This window comes from Barbatula barbatula, assembly GCF_947034865.1.
Source record: "Barbatula barbatula genome assembly, chromosome: 12".
Classification (NCBI taxonomy): domain Eukaryota; kingdom Metazoa; phylum Chordata; class Actinopteri; order Cypriniformes; family Nemacheilidae; genus Barbatula; species Barbatula barbatula.
This window is the reverse complement of record NC_136775.1, coordinates 14,314,680-14,325,205: the sequence shown is the minus strand read 5'-3', so window position 1 is coordinate 14,325,205 and position 10,526 is coordinate 14,314,680. Positions and strand designations below refer to the sequence as shown.

General features: G+C 40.6%; 1 protein-coding gene across 1 annotated transcript in view; it reads left to right on the top strand.

The window, feature by feature from the left end:
• Positions 1 to 1,537: 1,537 nt before the first annotated feature.
• Positions 1,538 to 10,526, top strand: part of fhod3b (formin homology 2 domain containing 3b) — a 116,991-nt gene continuing 108,002 nt past the window's right edge. The window contains exon 1 of the mRNA XM_079470206.1: positions 1,538 to 1,972. Coding sequence (XP_079326332.1) covers positions 1,808 to 1,972 — 165 coding nt within the window. The 5' untranslated portion in view covers positions 1,538 to 1,807. The remainder of the gene's footprint in view (positions 1,973 to 10,526) is intronic.

Genomic DNA, 10,526 nt, shown 5'->3' with positions numbered 1-10,526 from the left:
GAGTAGTTCACAGTTTTGGTTCATTTTAGTCCCGATAATCGTTTATTTACAGCTGTGTTTCTTCCACAGTTTAATGAGTCCACTGTTATTTTACAATCTTCATAATGATCTAACTGGTCAAGCGGGTTATACTGATCAAATTAAAACAAACATTGAGAGACATTATAATATATTAAATAAACCCTTTGACCATTTTTTCTTTACACTGCCCCTTATGTTAACTGCTGGTAGTTGCACGACCACGTGTATTATTAACGTGTCCGCTCATAAATTGGCTCGTTTTATTTGGAGGATGAGGATGAAACCTGCTTATTGTACGCGAGACGAATTTTGCAGCCCCGACAACGATTGAAAGTTGAAATCCTCTTGAAGGTTGAAGGCCTTATGTTGGATACTTTAGGATCGTTCATATGTTGTTCCGCTATTTGTAGGGCTCTTTGAGTAGGCTTCAGAAATGCATGTTTCCAAAACGTTTCTCATTTATTTTCACCTTTCACCGTAACTAAAGCTACATTTTCCCGCGTACCATTTACCCGCAATTCGGCTTTTCTTACAACTTTCTCGGCAGTTCAAATGTATGGCATCCCAAGCAAAACAAACAGGAAAACCGGCCTTTGAGGCTTTTACTATTAGCAGGTATGAGTGTAACAGAGCTTATAACTTCTAATAAAGAGAACATTAACACAATACCAGTGTTATATGTCACCATGATAGATGTTGCTTGTTGGTTTGGGGGATTTCGTGTGGCCCGCATTCAAAACGGGTTTTGTAGCACACTTATTTACATTTAGTCATTTAGCAGATGCTTTTATCCAAAGCGACTTACAGATGAGGAAACATTGGAAGCAATTATAACAACATGGGCAACAAAATACATAAGTGCATCAAAACTAGTCCATTAAAGCCTAGCACAGTATACAAAGCTAAGAATAGTGAGGTCAGTCATATTTTTTGAATAAGAAGAAAGAAAGGGAAAATAATTATGTTAAAATCAATCCGCGACATGTTGACGGAAGAGATGCGTTTACAGGCGTTTTTTAAAGATGGCAACAGAGTCTGCTGATCTTGTAGCAGCAGGCAGATCATTCCACCAATGTGGAACAGATCCAGAGAAGGTACGCGAGAGTGACTTTTTTCCTTTTTGGGATGGTACCAGTCGTTGTTCCTTTGCAGACCGCAGGGATATGGCAGGAACATGGGTCTGCATTAGCGAGTGAAGATATGATGGTGCAGGTGGTCTTGTAGGCCATGTACTTACTAGGAAATAATTGCCATGGTAACCTCTTTAGGCTAATGGAAAATTATCCTTATGCTACTGCAGTCAAATGAACCTGCTAAGTCCCTAAATACTGTGCTTTGTACGGTTTGCGATTTGATTCCACGCTGAAACGATAAACAATAACACGCAAAAGCATCGTTGCATCAAGGAACTGGCGCATATACCATCGAGCGTTCATGTAACACATTAGCCACCAGGAGTCGCCAAAATCACTCGCACATTCGCCGCCGTGGCTGCCTCTGACTCTGAGCAGGAGGGGAGTCCCCCAATCCCGCTCCAGACATCCCGTCCCGACTCCCGTCTGCAGCAGCAGTTTGCCTCATCACCTTGCCCGTCCGCTATGCCCTCAGACGCTCCTCTCGCCCGACACCGCCGCCGCAACACAGACGCGAAGGATCACTGACAGCGCATCTCGGGCTGAACCCTGGTCGTTGTCACTTCTGCACGACGTCCAAATCTAAAGGATTTTTGACGTGTACTTTCCGCGGTCGTGCCGACTTCTCCCAAAGCGACTTGTATGGATGTATCATGGCTACGTTTTCATGCAGGGTGCAGTTCTTAGATGATACCGATCCATTCAACAGCACCAATTTCCCGGAGCCGACCAGACCCCCGCATTTCACGTTCAGAGAGGATATACCGCTCATCAATCAGATCGCCGGAGTTCACAGACTTCTCAAAGCCCCACACAAGGTATATTCTGCCCTCTCTTGTAGATACTTCACGCCTCTATATCTGATGCACACGCATATTGTGATAACCGATGTCATGGCAGCAGGACACTTCAATGCGTCTTGGGCTGCACTGCGTCAAGGACTGCGCTCGCCTGCGCACCCCGTGGGATGTTTGTTATTGATGTTTGAACTAAACAATTATACGTGCATTGTTTTTAAGCAATCTTGAACAAACACGTTTATAATGCTACGATGGGCTGTGGGGCAGATGAATGACAGGCAGTGTTGATGATACGGATATTCGCATCCAACCTCGCAGTCTGTAATAAACCAGACCTCTAAATTACCCGGCTCTCCTTCATTATAGACACGAGGCGAAATGAAGGCTCGATAAGTTATAATTGTTGTCTTAAACTTCATTTCCAGAACGTAAACAGTGTTATCCCGTGAGCAGGTTCTAGAAGTGCTGTTATTGTGGTCTTGGAGGAATGCGAGGCAGCTGAGGGCCATACTTGGTGGACTGACTGCTCTGCCATGTTCATATGCTCAGGAATCTACAGCTGTCATGGATGCTGTCAGTGGATTAAAAGGGTCCGCGGAGGGAGCAAACCCATCGCCCGTGTGATGCGGCTTATCCTGTTGTTGTTTACATAGGGGTATGTGGTCAACTTGTGTAGTCGAAACTGAACAGTAGTGTCCGTACAGGTAAACGTGAACCGTTTGTTGCGATCAGTTGGTTCGCACAAGGTTCATAACATATTTTTGGAGAGGAAAAACAGTGTTATTGGACCAAAAATCTACATTTTATTTGCAGTTTTAGGTACATGAATCCTCATGCGAGGATTTCATGTTTACCAAAGCTGTTGGGGTTGTCAGTGCACCACAATAGAGAGATTTATGAAGTAGTGGACAGAATTTGCGTACAGAGCTCTAGAAACCCAAAGCGCCACGTTTTATTGAAGGATAACTGCAGTCGTGACGATGACGCATGGGTATTTTTAGTGAGTTATTTAGAGTTGTTTCTATTTAGTCAATTATGAATTCGTCGCAGTCTCAAAGAGTTTTCGCTCTTAAGCAAGTTTAGCAAGATATTCAACTGTTGGAATGTATTGATTCATGGTCATGGACACAATTTTACCCCTTTTTTCTCGTCACTCGGCACAACTTTCGTGTGTATGTACATTTATTTATTTACAACCTAATATCAAAAGAAGTCATACATATTATTTTAGGTGGCTAACGAACACCTTACCTCGCCCCAAACCCTAAAATCACAGCCGCAAAGGCTAAGTTTGCTAAAAAGTTTCTCAAGGTGGCAAAGCAACGATATGGCAATGATCAATGGCTATCCTAACCTTGCCCCTAAACCTAACGCCTCAGGGTCAAAGTCAAATCATAACAAAACATACAAATTATAATGTAGGAAATAGGAATTCACAAGAATGTTCCACCTTGTAAAATAGGATTGCATCAGATTGCATTTATATATATTTATTTTTACACATGAAAGATTCTGTGTATTCAAATACAATACCGTAGAACGAAAGACGTGCTGACTTGACACGAAAAAAGGGGAAAACAAATGTATTACAGTTTGTGACAATGTCACGAATTCCTGCGAGACTGTGTCGAGATATTTCTATGAGAGCACACATATTGTTTCGGCAAAAAGTTTGTTTTCCCTGTTATGAAGCAGTCAGTGTTGATATAAGGGGAATAGGAGAGTTGAATGGTTAACAGTGAGAATGAGATTTAATGGGCTAGAACATTCAGTCAACACAGTCCATCATCATCTTGATTGTGATCATCTTTTTCTTTTTATTGTACATCAACAGCAGTTTATAAACTTGACATGCTTTTGTACGCGTGTCCTGTGTGTCATATAAGGGGGTCTTAGGGGCTGTGTCCACGCTGCTTTTTTGAAAACGCTTGCAGCTGGCGCTTTTTTTCGCAGGCTCAGCGCCGGCGTTCAGCATTTTTTCACGCCCAGCGTAGGTTATTAACCAACGCAACTCTTCTTGAAAAAATGCAACAGTCGTATTCATTATTATAAGATTTTTTAACTTGTCTGTATGGGACAAACAGTGTGTGCCTGTTCATCGTAAAGTTTACGTTTTAAATAGACAACATTTTAAAGTCTATGGGGAACACAGGGGTTGGTCAGGAAGATTTTACTTGAGAAACATGGACCATATGGTGGTGTGACACTGTGTTGTTAGGTTTTAATGGCCAATTATTTAGACCTTTTCGTGATAAGATATCTTTGCTCAGCCAACAAGAACAAATAGCGTTTTTGAAGAAGGGTCAAGAGGGTCAATTGTTGAGTCATCATGCTTTCACATCATTTACATAATTTGTTGAGATGTAGTAGAAATATGACCAACAAGTACAGAAAAAACGATATACTAGAGAGGGATGAAAATCAGTGGACACAATAATAAAATGCAAAGTAAATTAACATTCTATTATTTTGTTATTACTTTCTATAGTTATATTAAATATATGAGCTTTTAGGGTTAATGTTAAAATGGTCAATATTCATATTGGGTTGGCAGTATTGGAAAGTGAAAGGATTTTAATTTTAAGTGAATTTTAAGATGAAGCATATTTCAGATGTTTTAGTCATCTTGATTCCGGATTGATAAGGGTCAAATAATTAAACAGTCTGTTTGTGAAACATGCCTGTTGTCCTGTGTTATCTTTTAGAAGATTAAAACATCCACCGGGGTGATAAAGTGGTCCAGGCACTTGCCATGGTGCTGCTATTTAGTTCCTCACCAGCTGAGAGGCTTGTGTCCAGACTTAAACCTCTGACTGGTGACGCTCAGGTCATACTGGTATAAATAGCTCACTGCTTAACCTCAATGTGAGAAGACTGTGTGATAAACGCGGATTGAGGAGCATGTTCTTAAACATTAAGGAGAATGACTTGGGCTATTTTTAACACAAGGTGGAATAAACAAACTTTTTATGTTTTTTTTCTTATATGTGATAATGGTGAAATAGTCATCTCAAATGTCTCATGTAGTTATAGAAGTTATAGAATCTCTGTTTACGGTTAGATATGAAATCAGAGATTTCTCATTTAACATGTTTCAAGATCAGATTATTCAAATTTAAGATCATTGGGGGAATTTTAGGAGAAACATGCGTAACAAAATAAAACTTTCCTCTGGGAATATACATTTCCTCACTTTCTATCTCTCACTTTTTTGGGCTTTTCTTCTTGTATCTCTCTCTCGCACACCCACACACAAATCATTCACTCTTACGCTTGATGGATGCGGCTGAGTTACTTTTTTTCTGTAAGCCTTTTCTGTCTGCGCATGGATTTTGCCGAAATTACAGAGTCCTGTAATGAGAAGTTATGCTAAATGCTGTAAAATATAGGCTAGCCCTTCACATCTGCGGCTGAGCTATGGATTAGCCTTACACATTGTTATGTAGAGTTGAGGTTTTTGCATCCCTGCGACTTTTCCTCTGTATTTTTCGCCGCTGTTTGCAGAAAAACTCCACGTTACCATTTGGCTTCGCACGTCTCTGAGATGCAGGCGATTTTGTGGTTCCTACACATGCTACGAACCCCTTTTAATGTGTTTGCTAATTGCTCGCTGCTTATTTAGAACACGACCACAGACATTGTTTTATTTATAAATGAAAAACAAACATGAAAACACACTCATTATCAACACACATCTAGTGGCCGAAGTCTGTCAACGATTTTTCCATTTAGCTGCTGCACATTATGTCATTTAACTACATGCTTTGATGTATAGCTAAGCGTCGCATTCTTCAACACATTGGCACACAGACAGCTGTCTGCTTTAGAGTTCACAACTTTATCATGACAATGTTTTATATTTTTTCCGCATCTGAAGAGTTCTCGGTTACAGATGCAGAAGTGCATGTGTACGGGCTGAAACTAAAAATGAGGCATTTTCCTTTATGAGAATACAGTATTCATTCTTCTGAACTTTATTCTCTTCCACTAAACTATATCTGGGCCTTGAGATGAAATTGAGGGTGAAATTTTGCGTGTGGATTTGAAAAGCGATGCTGGTTCCCAGTGTACTTTTATTTTTAGGTCATCGTCAGATCTGCGATCGCTTGCCAGTGCTTTAGTCTGTGGTTGGATGAGGAAGGCCAGGTTTGGCTTTCCAGCCTCATGACCACAGGGTCACAAGGTCAATGGCTGGGCGGGGACTCAGTTCTACCGTTAATCCAGGAGCTTTGTGCTCAGATTAGCAGCTCTCCCTGTCCTGGAAGCTTTTGCTACAGCTCTAATCCTTGAACTACTGTTTAATCAGGAAGTTGTGCTTTATTTAGGTTCCTTGCATTATGGAAAGTTCTGCTAATTAAGGCCATTTGTTTACGTCATTGCAATGTCAAAAAGAGGCCTCATATACCTGAAATACACAACATTCAATGTGTTTGATGTCACAAGAATCCCAATCGTGGGAAGCAATGTATAATGCTTGAAGATTCTTTACTGATTTGAATGCACAGCAGATAAAAAAGTGACTGTCCCAAATAATTGTTTTGTCTGCCCATTTATTATCTATTGCATTCCATCGCCATAAAAATGTTTATTCATGACATCACCACTTGTGGTCGTGGCCTCAAAACATATGGTAAGCCACCATACTGACAAATATGTGTGACAAATAAACATTTTCGATCCAGCTAATTGTTACGGTATCACAGACCAGAGGAGACGGAGTTCTAAACAGGTAGGTATGTATTTGAACAAAGGCAGGTAATTCATCAAATGGTAGATGATATAAGATGCAGCACAACACATACACTTGGACAGTCACTGAGTGAGATAAGACACTTTCCTTCATGAGGATGATGATGAGGATGATGATGATGATGAGAAGGATGAGGAGGATGATGATGAGAATGTGGAGACGATGATGAGAATGTGGAGACGGATGAGGAGGAGGAGGATGAGGAGGAGGATGATGATGATGAGAATGAGGAGGATGAGGATGATGAGGAGGAGGAGGAGGATGATGATGAGGATGAGGATGATGATGATGATGAGGCGGAGGATGATAATGATGATGATGAGGAGGAGGATGATGAGGAGAAGGATGAGGATGAGGAGGATGATGATGAGAATTAGGAGACGGATGAGGAGGAGGAGGATAATGATGAGGAGGAGGATAATGATTATGATGAGGAGGAGAAGGAGGATGATGAGGAGGATGATGATGATGAGGAGGATGATGATGAGGATGAGGATGATGATGACGATGATGATGATGATGATGAGAATGAGGAGGATGAAGAGGAGGAGGATGATGATGAGGAGGATGATGATGATGAGGAGGATGATGATGAGGAGGACGAGGATGAGGACAGACACCAAACAAAGACTTAGTAATTGAGTGCAGTTCATATAGTGGGGAGCGGTGATGAGGGACAGATGACGGTGATTTGTAATCTGTTAATTGCGATCATTGCGGGAGAGTGCGTTGGGAACCTGGTGATTCTGTAACACTAACAGAGTAAAAACATTTTTATTTAGATATATTACAGACATTTGAGTTTGAAATTGGCATAGCTCACTTTAATGCCTAATAAAATTGTTTACATCTTAAAGGGACAGTTATTTTGAAGAAGATATCTAGAAGAATGTTGGTAACCTAACAACAGCGGTACCCATTGACTTACAAGAACTTAATGGGTAAAGTTGTTGTTCGGTTACCAAAATTCCAATATAATAAACCAATATAGTAAATAATGGCAGAATTTTCATTTATTGGTGAACTATTACTTTAACATATTGCTGTTTACTTAATTATATACTAAGTGCATTCATTATTTTTATCAGCCGGTCTTATTTTTGTTGTAAATTTTAATGAGTTTGCCTGTTTGTTTTTCACCTCCCTAATAAAAGAGCTGATGTCATTCTAAAGAGAGGCTGGCAAATATAACACCATCACTCTGAGCCTCACAAAACACTCCCTCCAATTTGATTCAGAAGAGAGAGAGAGAGAGAGATTGTAGAACCATTGAAGGGAGACTGTTTCACAACCTTCGCCAGCGCATTACGGTTAAGCTCACGCTCTCCGCGTGATGAGAGTAATGCAAGGCACCTGGCAGGCATCTCGGTGGCACAGCGGAATGCTGTTCTGATCGATCCTACGGTCATGAAAGAACATAGAGCTGAGCCCAGTAGAATCTGATGGTTATCAGAACCCTCGACTCATTCCAGCCTCGGTGACTAATCTGAACTACCTGCACAGGGTCTCTATCTAGGTCGACCTGAAAGAAAGAGAGCACATCTGGAGACTGAGAAAATATGTTTTTCTGGTTTCTAAATCACCCTGCCAAGTTCTTAGGAAGCAATCTACTTTCTGCCTCTTGAAGTTGTAAATACGTTAACGCTCGAGCCAAGACGAGGGAGTTTTGGCTCGAGAGCGAAGTGCAACACTTTAGTTTAAGGGTCTAACGTAAGGGTTTTATAATAACATAATGGGCTATATATATAACATTTTCCTAAGGATTTATGCTCCTCCGTATCAAACACTTTAAAGTTTGCAATGTTTTAAAAGAGTAAGAGTATTGTCTTTAGATGCAAGTCAGAGTTATTTTAAGCTAACAGAACTTGAACGTACAAGATGATTCAGGATCAGTTCTCGTAGTTTATAAAGAATGAGGCAGATTTATTTCTGATCTGCATCACATCTCTGGTCTTCTGTGACGAAAACCTTTACACCATGACCTTAAACAGGCACTGCTAAAAAGTGCCAAGCAATAAAACCCACAATATCTCATATCTTAATGTAGGTTTTGTCTAACCTGCCTTGACCAAGTAGGTTTGTGATTCCTGGAGAAAGATATCCGGTTCTCTTTCTTTTTATCGCAATAGCTGTTGCTTGACTCTGGAAATCCTCTAGGGAAATTTGGGTTTTTATATAGTAAAAGTGTAAAACCTTGTTTTTTTGGCAGATGGCTTAACATGTGTATTATCACAGTTTGACCACGAATATATTGGTTAAATGATGGTTACAATAGTGAGAATATATGGTAAATTTGTGGTAACTATGATTTTGCTAAACTGTTTGAACTCGTCTGGGTTTCCTTTGGCAGACTGACAGGAAATGCTAACAACTGTAAAATGTATAAATGTAAAACATTGCTAGAAAGAGGTATAATAGTAATTCTAGGTGTCTTTCTGTCCTTTTTTCATATTTTTTCATATTATCTATTCAAGGCACGGCTCCTGCAGGTTCGTGGATCCTAAATATAGTTAGTCCAACTTTAGCTTGTGTGTCTGGATTGCCTGTCAACGTCGGATATGGTCTATAATCGCTTTTTATCTATGTTAAGTACACATTTCCAGAAGATTTCTATTTTCATTTTGTCCCTTCTGCTGTATGGTGCCACATTGAACATGTTGTCAAAACTGTCTGAACTCAGGTGGGCTTTCTTTCGCGAAATGTACAAGCAGAGAGTACAGATGACGGTTAACGGTGTAAACAGTTTAGTCAGCGTTGTTTGTTTACGTTTCAACATGACATAGTGTTCGGGCAGCGCAGAACTTCCTCAAATGAACAGAGTGACCATGACATCAAAGCTTGTCAGGGCTTAATGCTTTTACCAGTTAGCATCGCCCCCTTCTCGCTCTGTCTCTCTTCGCTTTTAATTAAATTACATCTGTACATAATAGTCAAACCAGTCAAGGTTAGCTCATGGTTTCATGTAATGTCTTGCCACATGAAAAGTGACAGTAAAACTCATGGGCAGCACATACACAGAATTTCGTGTTGCACAGACTATTGTAGTTCTCTTTAAAGAAGGGTAATGGTCAAAGTTGTTATAGAGCTGTGAAGAGAGTTTCTTAAATCACCAGAGGGATGTTTTAAATAATGTGTGTATCTGCTAACTTCCAAAGCCATTCAAATAAAAAATAAGTTTTCTGTGTGCATAAATGCCACACCTATAGTGTGGTGTTGACTGGTCTATAAGCTCAAGAAAACTGACAGTCAGAGGTTCAGATGTAATCCTGTTAGCACGCTTCTAGCAATCTGCTTTTAACATATGTCGACATCTGAGTGCTGCCTTACACTGCATCCTAACCAATCGCGATGGAATGCGATTTTTTTGCCCATTCCGAACGCGGAAAAGGGGCGGGACGCGACAATCAATCACAAAAACGGCCAATACGAAAAGTTTTTGTCTGTCCACACACCCTCTCGCGCTGCAGCTGAAGATTGCACATACAGAGAGATGCGTCCTGTTCGATTATTATTCATGAGGTGCAGAATTGACATCATATGAGATCGTTGTGTGGGCGGAGCTGTCACGTGTCGCAGGATCACGTCACGTTTGGTTAAGACACTGTGTTAGGGGCGATTCACATTTCACATACGTGCACTCTTATTCCTTATTTTAAATGTAGACGCTTAGTTATTGCAAGGTATTTTCAGTGCGCATAATCCCTGTATGCTTTGTTTAAACCACCTCGTCTCAACGGCTATCGTCGCCCGTGGTTGCTAAGCAACGACAGATGCCAGGAGAGCTCAAACTTCTTGGCGCTTTGGAAAGAAAGGAGAAAGCAG